Here is a 14,546-nt window from a genome sequence, read left to right as displayed (position 1 = left end):
TTTCACCTCCACTGTGACGTCCGCACTTCCTTCTCCAGTTTTATTTTCTTAATCGTTGATACTCGTAGGATTCGGCAGCGTCACGTCGTCATTTTGGTCCAAATTTTTTTTTTAAATCCACTGCTCTAGTGCGACGTGCATCTGTCCAATAGGGGGCGCCGACAGCTACACGCGTCTTTATTGTGTTGACGTTTACGGCTCCATCGGACGCTGCAGTTTTCTAACTCAAAACTCAGCGGATTTATTTCTTTTATTAAGTCGTTTTAGATGAATATTGTGATTTAAAACGTGTAAATTATAACAGAATGATACAACTATAGAGACACAAGCTCAATAAAGCAGATTTTTTCATTATTCTTGTTCTTAAAAACTTCATTCTTCATGCGCTAGTACTAGTATTTATCGTAGTATGTAGTATATTTTTGGACGCAGATCCGTGTGTGACCTCGAGTCTCTTCACTGGTCACTATTATTAGTAAGTGGGGCAGATACGTGAAGGGCAGCACCATAACACACACGACAAACTTTATTTCGGTCAAATCCTGTCGTCCTTTTGATTTGAGCGTATGTTTTTTTATTATAAAGACTCAAAAACAACCACAACACTTCATAACTTTATAGTGTCATATAGTGCATAACATTGTGTAACTTTTAGTGTGAGGATTTTACAAAAAAACTGACAAATAAAACAAACAAAAAAATAATTACATGTATAAATGTTGTGAAGTTTGTCGTTTCCTCATCACAAACAGACCTGGAGTTGTGTTTTTTTTTGTTTCATTCACCACACAAACCCTGCAGATTTAACCCGAGTTCTTCTCTCAAACTAAAAACACTCAGTTCCACCTTGTGATGTCATCATGTCGTGAAACAGGAAGTGCTCCACTGTGTTTTTAAACTCCACACACCTTCATTTTTAGAATCGTTTGGATCATTTCAGTCCTGGAATAGCCACTTATCTCTACTGAACTCAAGGTAAATGTTAGATGTTAACTTGAAAAATGCCACTTTATGACATCACAAGGTGGAACAGAGCGTTTTGAGCTTTACTTAAACATGTGTGAATGAAACAAAACACAACTTCAGGTCTGTTTTTGGAGAGGAAACATCATTAGAACACGACTTAACGCTCACAAGAGTCATTTTTTTTGTAGTATAGGAGTTTTAATGTGATCTTGACGTTTGTTCTCTTTTTCGTTCACCTTCATGTGACTCATTTTATTGATCCAAAGCCTCGTCACGTGAGCGGCCGTGTTTATTTTCACTGTTTGGATCGTGTTATCAGCTCTCTGTGTCCCCCTTCTGGCAACTTTCTGGTTTTTGAAAATAAGCATGAAATAGTTTTGACAGCTGTAATTTTTCATAACTTTAAAATGAGGTCAGTCGTCTCATTATATCGAGTATTTTAGCCTCAGAGAGAAATGTTTACAGTGTGAGCGTTGTGTCCTCTGCTCCGTCTCTTTACACCAGCTCCACGCCTCTGTACGCTCACAGTTTATCGACCAAATGTGAGAAATACAAAAAAAATGTGTCCTGCTACTCAAAAAACCTGTTTCTGTGCATCAAATTGTAAAGAAACTCGACTCTAATCTGACCTCTGACCTCAAATAATTCAAGTTTTTTAATTGTTTATAGGCTAAAACTTCGAACAGAATATTAATGCTACTAAAACTTAACATTCTTAATATTTATTATGACATTAATATTTATCAAATTTTTATTTTTATGTTTAAAATTCTTTATAATAGAACCACCATCTCTAAACATTTCACATTTTAAAACTAACACAGATTCATTCACTCTCAAGCGTGGAGCCAGTGCGCAGATCTGACTCGTAAGTGTGGAGCCAGTGCACAGATCTGGCTTGTAAGTGTGGAGCCAGTGCGCAGATCTGACTCATATGCGTGGAGCTAGTGCGCAGATCTGGCTCGTAAGCGTAGAGCCAGTGCACAAATTTGACTTGTAATTGTAGGCCAGTGCATAGATCTGACTCGTAACCATGGAGCCAAAAGCCAGTGCACAGATCTGACTCGTAAGTGTGGATCCAGGAGCCGGTGCACAGATCTGACTCGTGTTGCAGATCATAAACATAATTTAAAAAGAGTTTAAATAAATGTTTGATATTTCATTGTGATCAGAGTACTGCATTCTGAATACTTAGAATACTCAGAATATTCAGAGATTAAAGAGAAAAGGGAGAACATATATTTTAAAAAATGTAAATTAATCCAAAAAATGGAATGCCACTAAATTATTATTATTTCTCCTTTGTTTCTTTCTTATTTTTCTTTTTTTGTTGCTAATTTTCCCTGGCACAAAAGACTTGATTATGTTAAAAAAGCCTCTGTTGTGTCACTCCTCACTCGTTCAAACAAAATCATTTTTCGTTTACTATAAAAAAAGCCACTACACATCGAGGTCTGGCTGATTCTTTGCATTTTCTTCCTTATCTTCTAAATTCTTGGTGCGTTCCCTGTGAGCTCTTCTCGGTTTGTAATGTGCTATAACTGAACTCGACGCCACAGAAAATCAATATTTGTACCTCCTACATCGTCCTTCATCTGCAGCTCTGTAATAAAATGGTCCTGTCAGTGCGAGCGTCTGGTTCAGAATCATCAGATGAGTCACCTCCAGTTTCAAGTCTAATGGACTCAGATGTGAACTTTATGAACTTTATGAACTTTATGAACTTTATGAACTTTATGAACTTTATGAACTTTAACAGACACATCTGCAGCTTTGACATCAAAAACATGTCAAGAATCAAAGGTTTAATGTTCTGGTTTAGTCCTGGTTTAGTTCTGGTTTAGTTCTGGTTTAGTTCTGGTTTAGTTCTGGTTTAGTTCTGGTCTCCTGTTGGTGCCCAGAGTCAGGACTAAACATGGACTAAACCAGATCTAAACCTGGACTAAACAAGGACTAAACATGGACTAAAACAAGGACTAAAGCAGGACTAAACCAGGTCTAAACCTGGACTAAACAAGGACTAAACATGGACTAAACCAGATCTAAATGTGGACTAAACAAGGACTAAATATGGACTAAACAAGGACTAAACATGGACTAAACAAAGACTAAACCAGGACTAAACCAGATCTAAACATGGACTAAAACAAGGACTAAACCAGGACTAAACATGGATTAAACCAGATCTAAACCTGGACTAAACAAGGACTAAACATGGACTAAAACAAGGACTAAAGCAGGACTAAACCAGGTCTAAACCTGGACTAAACAAGGACTAAACATGGACTAAACCAGATCTAAATGTGGACTAAACAAGGACTAAATATGGACTAAACAAGGACTAAACATGGACTAAACAAAGACTAAACCAGGACTAAACCAGATCTAAACATGGACTAAAACAAGGACTAAACCAGGACTAAACATGGTCAGAATCGTTTTATGCAGCTAATGATGATTATTTATTTTTTGATTTTTTGTATTTTGATTTTAATGTCTTTCTTATTCCGTAAAGCACTTTGAAATACTTTGTGTACCAGTTGTACTATACTGTGTGTACCAGTTGTACTATATAAATACACCTGACACGCCTCTTTGTTATGTTTACAGTCCCGCAGTGTGGACAAACAACACGCCGTCATCAACTATGAGCCCGGAACTGACGAGCACAAAGTCAAAGATCTGGGCAGTTTGAATGGGGTAAGGACACACCGGAAATACTCAAACAACTTTATTTAGACGACAGTTTACTGTGATTTTCAACATTTAATGGTCGTACTTTGTTTATATTCTCATGTGGCCTTATATCTGTGTAATCCCTCAGCGTCCAGGTAGGAACGAGACTGTTTTGGTATCGATTAGCATCTTATTTTTGATACTTTTGACAACCCGAGTGTGTGTAGATGTAAAGAGCACAACACACACATGATAGGTTTAAAAATGTACACAGTGATGTAGTGACACAGAGAGTGCTGAAATATGGCTCGATCGACTGTGACAAAGAACATGGACGACACAGACAGCAGTGTTTTAACTCTTTAGAGCCTTTACTTAAAAAACAGTCATCCTTATGTTCCTGTTGTCAGTGTGTGTGCTGTGTGGTGTGTGTTGTGTGGTGTGTGTTGTGTGTTGTGTGTTGTGAACAAGCCCCAGGTCTAAACATGGCCCCACATTAAAGTCAATGAACTGTTCTCAATGGAGCATGTCAAGAGTTTAAACCAGGACTAAACATGGACTAAACATGGACTAAACAAGGACTAAAACAGGACTAAACATGGACTAAAACAGGACTAAACATGGACTAAAACAGGATTTAACATGGACTAAACATGGACTAAACATGGACTGAAACAGGACTAAAACATGGACTAAAACAGGACTAAACATGGACTAAAACAGGACTAAACCAGGACTAAACATGGACTAAACATGGACTAAAACAGGACTAAAACATGGACTAAAACAGGACTAAACATGGACTAAAACAGGACTAAACATGGACTAAACATGGACTAAACATGGACTAAAACAGGATTTAACATGGACTAAACATGGACTAAAACAGGACTAAAACATGGACTAAAACATGGACTAAACATGGACTAAAACAGGACTAAACCAGGACTAAACATGGACTTAAAAACAGGACTAAAACATGGACTAAAACAGGACTAAACATGGACTAAAACAGGACTAAACCAGGACTAAACATGGACTTAAAAACAGGACTAAAACATGGACTAAAACAGGACTAAACATGGACTAAAACAGGACTAAAACAGGACTAAACCAGGACTAAACCAGGACTAAACATGGACTAAACAGGACTAAACTAGGACTAAACTAAGACCAAATTACAAATTATAAATGATAACGTTTATGCTTCCAGGGGCTTCTGCCGCTCGTTCAGGGCAGTTTGGCTCATTCACGTCGCTCACACGCTTGTTTACGTCGTACCATGTGACCGCTCTAACCAATCAGAACTTGTGCTTAGCTAGAGCGCTGGCCTTTCACCTTCACCAGCACACGCCCACTGCTCTCTACTCTCCAACTGTATTTTGTTAATCAGTAATACTCGTGGGATTCGCTGGCGTCGCGTAGTTATTTTGGTACAAATGAAAAAAAATGTGCTGTTCGTTAGCGCCACCTGCAGTTGTCCAACGTCAGCTTCCATTGAACACCGCAGTTTTCAAACACGCAAGTTTTATTAAGTCGTTTTGGTTGAATATTGTGATTTAAAATGTGTAAATTAAATCACTGTGATCCACGGTGATGTAGTTTATAACAGATACAGAGCAGACACAAACACAGTAGTTCTGATTTAACCTCCTGAGACCCGAGCTCCTGCAGGACTTTATTTGCAAAAACTATTAAGAGCTTGAACACATATATTTTGTGTACAAATCAAAATGAGAAACAATTGCGCCTCTAGGAACAATGTGTCTCATTTGTGCTGCTGACATATGCCTTTAAATAAAATAAAATAAAATAAAATAAAATAAAATAAAATAAAATAAAATAAAATAAAATAAAATAAAATAAAATAAAATAAAATAAAATAAAATAAAATAAAATAAAATAAAATAAAATAAAATAAAATAAAATAAAATAAAAAAATACAATAAAAAATAATAATTAAATTTAAAAAATGAAATACAATAAAAAAAAATAATAATAAAAAAATCAAAATAAATAAATAAATATTCTAAACTCTTAAAAATATTCAAAATTGAACATGTTCTTGTTGCTGTTCTTCTAAAAATTTGCACTGTGGCCTAAACAACCCAAAATGTGCTTTCCACAGATGAGGACACCAGGTCTCAGGAGGTTAAGGTGAAAGTTTCATCCTCGGGAACCTGAAGCCTGAAAACACACATTGATTTTCCCGTTCTGCGCTGAGTAACTCCTGTACAGTTCATATTTCATCACTCGCTCAGTCACTGCCCACACACTGGACACATCTGCACCACGTCGCTCACATCCTCCACAGCCTCAGACAGGAAACCGAGTCACTGCCACTTCCTGCTTTATCATAAACCGTGTCCTTCTTTAAACTGGTTTCAAAGGATGTTTTCCCGGTGCTGAGTCAGGGCGTCGGGAGCGTCGGGAGTGTGTCATTTCAGAGAGAATCCGGGTTTTTCTTGAGTTTTATTGCTGCTTTGGTAAAGACAAGAATGTGCGTGCGGCGTTGGGTTTCATGTGGCGCTCTGCGAAACCTGACCACTGCAGGGAGTGGTAGAAATAGAAAATGGGAACAGAAGAGAAAGATATTTTATACAGTGTGTACTACTACTACACTGCTACTACGCTACTATAGTAATTAGTAGTACATTTGTCTTTATAGTGGGAAAACTCTGCGTGTGTGTGTTAACTGTAAATTAAAGGGCCCTATGCTACGTTACGCTATTGTCTATGTTCACATCACAAATGGTCCTGCAGTAAAACGCTCTGTTCCACCTTGTGATGTCATCATGTGGTGATACAGGAAGTGCTCCGCTGTGTTTTTAAACTCCACACGCCTTCATTTCTAGAATCGTTTGGATGATTTCAGTCGTAGAATTGCCACTTATCTCGACTGAACTAAAGGTAAAAGGTAAGATGTTAACTTGAAAACTGCCACTTAATGACATCACAAGGTGGAATAGAGCGTTTTGAGCTTTGGAAATACAGACAGACTAATAATGAAGAGTCACTCGAACATGTGTGAATGAAGCAAAACACAACTCCAGGTCTGTTTTTGAGGAGGAAAAAGCATTATAACACGGATTAAAGCTCAGAAGAGTCAGTTTTGTGTCATATAGGGGCTTTAATACTTTTCATTTATGCCCAAGTGGTGGAAGAAGTACTCAATTTTGTTACTTAAGTACAAGTACAAGATACCAGAGCAAAAAAATACACAAGTGGAATGGAATCACCTCGATGTCCAGCTGAGAGCCACACAGAGCCTGGACTTTTTGTTAAAACTTATCTAAAGACCTTTTTATTTAGAAAAGCTTATTGTTGATGTTTTTATCTTTTAGCAATTAGTATTTTAAAGTTCTTTTTTGTTGTAGCGCTCTGTGATTCTGCTGAATGGAGAACAAAATTTATTATTATACGTGAAACTAAAAGTATCACATGAAAAACTCAACTTAAGTAAAAGTATTAAAAATGTACTAGAACGTAAAAGAATTTCACGCAGATTTTGAGTCTTATAAAGCTTCAAAAGTGTGAATACCACTGGAAGTAAGACTTGTCCCACAGTAAAACCACTTCCTCCTCAGTGTAACAGCTGATACCGATCATTATGTCATAAACTAATTCTGCTTTTCCCTGTTGTTCCTCTGCAGACTTTTGTAAACGATGTTCGCATTCAGGAGCAGATGTACATCACTCTGAAGCTGGAGGACAAGCTGAGGTTTGGCTATGATATCCTTTCACTTCCTCATAACAAACACATCTAATGACGACTGTTGTTTTTACTTCTTCATTCTTGTAATTTGCGATTAACCCTTGGTATTTTGTTTCTACTACATTACACTGTAAAGATGATTCATGTTTCAGCTGCTTGTTCACTATTGTGCGTGTGTTTCCGTTATTATTTGTTTTATTTATTTGTAAAGGGGCAGCACGTATTAGCAAAAACTGTAAATGTGTGAAGATTATAGCCAACATCTTCATTTCCTCTGGAGTTTGATGTCAGACAGTTTACAGGACAGAGAAACGAACCGCAAACACACACACAACACACTCACTGTACACCATAGACTATATATAAATGGACATAGCTAACCTGCTAGCCGCCGAATAGGAAGTGAACATTGAAAATTTGACGCTTCTCTCTGTACCTGCTGCTGTCAAACTTGTCATTTTGGTCTTAAATGTTCATATTAAGCCGCTCTATATGATCCTGGTACGTTTATTTTGCTATTTTGTCCGTAAATCAAGGTATGATCATTAGTAACAGACAAATTAGGCGCCTTCTTTCCCTAGCAACAGGTTTGATTGACAGCATTGCTAAGCAGACGGTCAGAACTCCAAATATGGAACTTGGAGTAGTTATGGGCACGCTTAGGCTGCATCAACTCAGTTTGCATTAGAAAACTGTCCTTTCTCTCATTTTGGCCTTAAAATGTTCGTATTAACCCACTCTACATGATCGTAGTATTTTTATTTCACTATTGTGTCTCCCGCTACATGTTTGATTGACAGCGTTGCTAAGCGTTCCTTGCTAAACCAGCGGTGCGAGCAGGAAGAGCCGTTACATTCAACAGCCTCGCTCCAGATTGACTCTTTGGTTGCTATGAATTTCAAATATGACACTCTGTTCCAAATTGGCCGCTATAACTGCTAGCAAGTTAGCACTGAAGCTGAACGCTGTGGGTGACGTCGCACTCACTCAGTCCACGTCTTTATACAGTTTATGCTAGGGACCAAAGATACAGACTTGGGAAACAGTTCAACAGAGTTTATTTGCAGATACGTGACAGTCAGGAGCGGTGTCGTCTTGGAGCAGGTCGCGGGTCGCAGGGTCAGAGGCTGAGGTGTACGTAGCAGACATGGAGAGCTGGGTCGGAGACAGAGGTGCAGAGTGGCTCGCGGTGGATACACGAACAAATAAACCAAAGCGTGACATGAAGAAAAAAACGGAAAATGACAAGACGATCTGGCCCCGAGTGTCAGGTCCTCAGTCCTTTTGTACTCACAGGTTGATTCCTCGATCTGAAGCAGGTGTGCGGAGGTGGTGCCAGAGTCTCCGCCCAGCTCCAGGCTCAAATACAGAAGGGACGAGGGAAAACAGCACAGGAAATGCAAAAAACCCCCAAATCCTAACAGCTATAAACACAGCACAATCACTATACATACAGGAAACCAATAACCCCACAACATAAAAATGCATCCTTAACCTGCTCGTTTCACATACCAACCTGTTCACGGTCGTACAAGGGGAGCTGACCGTGCCAGAGGAAGCGCTTAAGGTAAAAAAATTCATTTCCCTCTCATCTTACTGCTGTTTTTCATGTTCGTTTGTGTCGTATAAACTGTGACGTTATTCCTTCAGCATGAGAAATTCACCAGTGGACTGCAGCTCAGCAAAAAGCCCAATAATGAAACCACTGCCCCGACCGCTACACCCAGATCTCCAGCTAAGTCTCCCATGAAGGCTCTTAAGTCGTCTGGTAGCAGCGCCCAGAGGCCACTTGATGGGGCCGCTTCCTCTAAAGAGTCATCAGCAAAACCCGCAGACGCTCAGAAACCAGACGACAAGATGGGAGGTAAACACGACTTTAAATACACAACTACGAAAACTGAAATATAGTTTGTTTCTTAAAGGGTCTGATCTCTGTTCTAATGTCGTTTCCTCGTCACAAACAGACCTGGAGTTGTGTTTTTGTTTCATTCACACATGTTTAAAGCACAAACCCTTCAGATTTACGTTCTGTTCTTTCTTCTCTCAAACTGAAAACGCTCCGTTCCACCTTGTGATGTCATCATGTGGTGATACAGGAAGTGCTCCACTGTGTTTTTAAACTCCACACACCTTCATTTATAGAATCATTTGGATCATTTCAAGTCAATCTCTACTCAACTAAAGGTAAAAGGTAGATTTTTAACTTGAAAACTCCCACTTCATGACATCACAAGGTGGAACAGATTGAAACAGATGGACTGAATCATTAAAATGAGCTAAATTCTTTATCAAAATCACTACATTTGACGCTTTAATAGTTCTAAAAATCTCTGCAAAATACTTTTACTGTTTACTCTTTAAGTACATTAAACAGAAAACGTAAATACTTTTACTTAAGTCAATTTTTTCATGTGATACTTTTACTCAAGTAATCTTTTGCCCCTGTATTTGTACTTTTACTTAAGTAACAAAATGCAGTACTACTTCCACCACTGATTTTCTGCATTGAAAAAAAGTTACAATGTGGATTTTTTTTCTTAAACAGCTTCAAAATAAATCCTGATAAATACAAAAACATTTTACTTTATTTTAATTATGACATTATGAGATAAACTAATGACACATTTACTAAAGAACTAAAGGTAAAAGGAGCTGTGGGGTGGAAAACTACCACTTCATGACATCACAAGGTGGAACGGAGCATTTTCAGGTTTGGAGATGTTACAGACGAATAAAAGTGTTACTCAAACATGTGTGAATAAAAAAAAAACACAACTCCAGTACGTTTTTGAGGAGGAAACAGCATTAGAACATGGATTAACATTCACAAGAGTTAATTTCGTGCAATATCAGGATATACTGAGGTCCTGAGTGAGGTCCAGATATTGATACAAGGCCATATGAGGCTTGTGTGTTGGTACAGATTAAGTGTCTCTTGTATAATATAATATAATATATATATAATAATATGGTCACAACATGTCATAATGTAAACCTCAATATTATAAAATGAACAGGAAACATAAAGTGTTCGATTTGTGTCCTGATGGAAGTTAAAGGTGAGACGTGACAAGTTTTCTTCTTCCCACTCCTTTTCGAGCTCGTATAAGAACAGATTGTGAGAATTAAATAAATAAATAATACAAATAAATAAATAAATAATAATAAAATAATATAGCAATTAATGTGGTCTCCTAAACGCAAACACATACGACCAGTCAAAGGTTTGGACACACTCTCTCATTCAATGTTTTTTTTTTTTTTACTACTTTCTACATTTTATATACAAACAGAAGACATCAAATATATTAAATAAGATATATTGAATTATGCATATAACAAAGAAAAGAACTGAATAAATCTACATTTTATTATTTAATTTTATATATTCAAATCCTTAAAGTATCTGCCTTCACTTTGTTATTACATTTTTTTTCTTTACTAATTTACATAATTCCACATATTTTGCTTCATATATTTGATGTTTTCTGTGGGTTTATAAAATGTAGAAAGTAGTAAAAATAAAGAAAAAAACAACGTTTATGTTTAAACCAATCAAACGTTTGGACACACCCTCTCATTAAACTTCATGAAAAAATATAATAACTCTGCTAAATATTTTTCTGAGTTATTTAACTTTTTTCTTTACTACATAATTCCATATATCTTGCTTCATATATTTGATATTTTCTGTGTATTTTGAATGTAGAAAGTAGTAAAAATGAAGCAAAAGACCTGAACAACTGAGGGTTTACACAGATATCGAGTAAAATGAAGCAAAAAAACACTGAATGAGAGGGTGGGTCCAAACATCAGGCAGTTCCCATTTTAACTCATACAGTCAAATAAACTGTGTTAGTTTGTAATTTTCACAGGTTACAGATGCGTTTTAATGCCACCCTTACTCCATCTTTAAGACACAGTGTTCCTTTAATGCCAGGTTTCGTGTATATTCACTTTTATACGACGGGCACGTGCTTTTACCCCCCCCCTTTGGAAAATTGTGTCTATAATTATCAACAGAGTGGCATTAAACCCATATTCTAAAGAAGGGGGTGTTTTGGTGGGAGGCACACAGGATGTTAACGTTGGACTATTATATAAAAGAGACAAGGCTGTGGTGTTGTTTGGGAAAGACTAGAATTACTCTCTTTTTACGGCTCTATTTTAGTCTAAGTAGAGGTCGCAGGCTGCGTATTAGGCACTAAACGTAATGCAAATGTAACTCAATGAGCTTGTTATGGTGTTGTTGGTAGAGATGTGCTGATCCAGCTTTTCCCGCTCTGATACTAAAGCTTCAAGGATCTGCCGCTAATCAATATCGATACCAGAGCAGAGACTGACAACAGTATTTATTTCCTTTAAACAAAAATAAAATAAGACAAAGCTGATCCAAATGTGTTATGTAGCTGTTATTATCTCCTATTTAACTACAGAACAACTTTGTGTAAAAAGTTCAAATATGGTGAAACTTTCAGGGCCCAGTACGACCAGTAAAACAGAGAACCGATATTTGAAAGTCGATATCCAATACCAGTATCGTGATGGTGTAGAAGAGTCGGTAGATCTGTCTATGTCAGTGTTATGAAGCTAAAATAAATTTGATTGTGATGCTAAAGAAAAGCTTGATCCTCCAGTACCAATTTTGATACAACAATTATAATAAAAACACATACTACACTAAATAATGACTGTAATTTATAATATTTATGTATATTTTTAAAGATTACTTTTTCACACCCAGCTTTAGTTTTTCATACCTGACAGCTGATTGGACACGTCACAGCAGCGTCACGTGACCACAGAGGAAAAGCGCTCGTGTCCAAAATGTCAGGGATGAAAACATTTGGCCTGAAAAAGAATCTATTAAAATTATCGGGTATCAGTTCGACACCAGGTTCCAGGACTCGTACTCCACAATGAGCTGCCGATACCACTGTAGCTGACCTAGGTCTCACAGCTATCTCTGACCTCTGACCTCTGAGCCCTGAGTCTGACCAAGGTGAACATAAAGAAACACATTCACTGTTCTGCACATTAAGATCAGGTTTAATAACATCAGACTGTCACATGAGCTTTAAGAATGTTTAGGACTCTAAAGGTTTTTATAGTTCACGGAGGATATCAACGCAGTCCTTGTGTTTACGTCACTAGCATGCTAATGATGCTAATTTGCGCTGACAATTACGTGCTTGTGCTGCAGTGTAAATGATTGTAATTGGCAAACACATTTAGCGACTGAACAGAGCGAGTTCAGAGCTTTTAAAAGAGGTAAAGCATGTCTATATGTGTGAAAGTGTGGCCGTGGTAAAAGTAACAACACTCACTGTTATGCTAACTGTGGCTCGTTAGCAGTTAGCTCATTAGCAGTTAGCTCATTAGCAGTTAGCTCTTTAGCAGTTAGCTCATTAGCAGTTAGTTTGGAGCTAGTTGGAGTTAATTTGGTTTAGTTTATATTTTTTTTTTCTATTCATTTATCTATATTTATTATTATTATTTTATTTTTATTTTTTTTTTTTAAACTTTTTTTTCTGTTCTGTACTTCGTTATAATAATCTGTCTGTTCTGACTTTAATTGTGGAACTGTTCTGTTATGCCACAAATGTTGTATACCTTTACTATTAATAATTATTTTAAAAAAAATTTGGAGCGCAGTCTGTAAAGAGGAAGTGGTAAATATTAAAGGCAGGTAAATTATTTTGGAATTATACCAAACTACAGTGATTTCAGTAGAAGTTTTAAACAGCCTCTCGAGTAAGTATTCTAAGTAGGCTATACTATAACAATTGTATGAAATTAATTAGATTTACCACTATAATCAAACCCCTGTAAAAATAATGTCTGGTATCGGTATCGGTGAGGACTCAAAATGAAGTATTCATACTCGTTTTGCAAAAAGTGGTATTGGTGCATCCCTAATCAAAATAAATTATCAGAAGACCAGATAAGCCTTATTGGACTAGTACTTTGCATGTATTTACTTGTGTTTATAACTGCATTTGTCTATCTGCCATAGGGGACATTGCCGCTTTGCATCGTGGGACACCGCTGTACGGACAACCGTCTTGGTGGGGAGACGGGGATGCAGACGATGAAAACTCTTTCAAACAAGAAACAAAATCCTCCAGTAAAAAACATGACGGCTCAGTGTCAGGTTTGTCCTCCTCAGTGACTCTCACATTTATTTAGATAATCTTCTGTTTCTTAGCTGTGAGTTTAAGGCTGAATTGATTTGTGATTATAGTTGTGTGTTTGTGTGACAATAGTCTGTACATTTAGTGCGCACAATGGTCTGTTTGAGAGCATCTGTGTGCGTCAGAGGCTGGGACTATCGTTGGACTTGGGGGGTTCTGCAAACTGGTGGGTCAGTAACTGGATTAGAGTCTACGCCGATGGCTTTATAAAATCACTCCTCACAGATTGGAGCTGGTAGTTATTCCGACGAGGGGGAGGTGAAGGCCTGGAGCTCCCTTAAATCTCTTGTCACATCTGGATACATACGGACAATGTCTTAGTGGCTGGACATTTTCAACTACACGGAGATTAGGAGATTAGGAGAATTTTGCAGACTGCTTTCCTGCTTTAGGAAGACATTTTGGAGTAGAAGTTGACCATAACAGACCAGAACAAATGGGGTTGGTTCCCTCTTCTGTGGAAGTGGGTGAGTGAAAGAGTTTGTTGTTGTTGTTTTTTTTGTGTAAATAATTGAACTTTTGAGCCTTGCGTTGTCAGAAGGAAGGAAGCATTAGTTGTTTTGGCTGTTTATGAAGTTCAAAATGAAACTGTATTAGTGGTTTTTATATCATAGAACTTGAAAATACTTCCAGATTGGGGCAAAAGCCAGTTTTTCTATTGATAACATTGTACTTTGCTATGAAAAAACTATGTAAATGCACAAATGACCCATGATCTTGCAGCATTACATAAAAAATCACCTGCCCTCCATCTGTATTAAATATTATTGATCTATAGAATATTGTGATGTCATCTGAAACGCAGCAATAACACACTGCAACATTTATCAACTAACAAACTATAAGCTCAAAGATGTTAAGTGAACGATGCTGAGAACACTTGAGTGTGTGTCCAGTTTCATACCCTTTAGTTTGTGTGTTCTTTTCTTCGTGGTGTGTGAATAGCCGGTGTTGTCAGCGTCCCTGCCCCCCTCCTTGTGTATTGTCACTCAGGC

The 14,546-nt window shown here is 37.4% G+C and overlaps 1 protein-coding gene across 1 annotated transcript in view; it reads left to right on the top strand.

Moving 5' to 3' along the window:
• The window catches only part of cep170aa (centrosomal protein 170Aa), a 28,970-nt gene extending 15,180 nt beyond the window's left edge, over positions 1-13,790 (top strand). Inside the window, exons 4-9 of the mRNA XM_033979347.2 lie at positions 3,577-3,666; positions 7,296-7,374; positions 8,866-8,924; positions 9,008-9,221; positions 13,374-13,511; positions 13,624-13,790. Coding sequence (XP_033835238.1) covers positions 3,577-3,666; positions 7,296-7,374; positions 8,866-8,924; positions 9,008-9,221; positions 13,374-13,511; positions 13,624-13,790 — 747 coding nt within the window. The remainder of the gene's footprint in view (positions 1-3,576; positions 3,667-7,295; positions 7,375-8,865; positions 8,925-9,007; positions 9,222-13,373; positions 13,512-13,623) is intronic.
• The last annotated feature ends 756 nt before the right edge of the window (positions 13,791-14,546 follow it).

Source organism: Periophthalmus magnuspinnatus, chromosome 15 (genome assembly GCF_009829125.3).
Source record: "Periophthalmus magnuspinnatus isolate fPerMag1 chromosome 15, fPerMag1.2.pri, whole genome shotgun sequence".
In the NCBI taxonomy this organism is placed as follows: Eukaryota; Metazoa; Chordata; class Actinopteri; order Gobiiformes; family Gobiidae; genus Periophthalmus; species Periophthalmus magnuspinnatus.
Note: the sequence above shows the minus strand (reverse complement) of the source record. Positions and strands in the feature narration are given on the sequence as shown.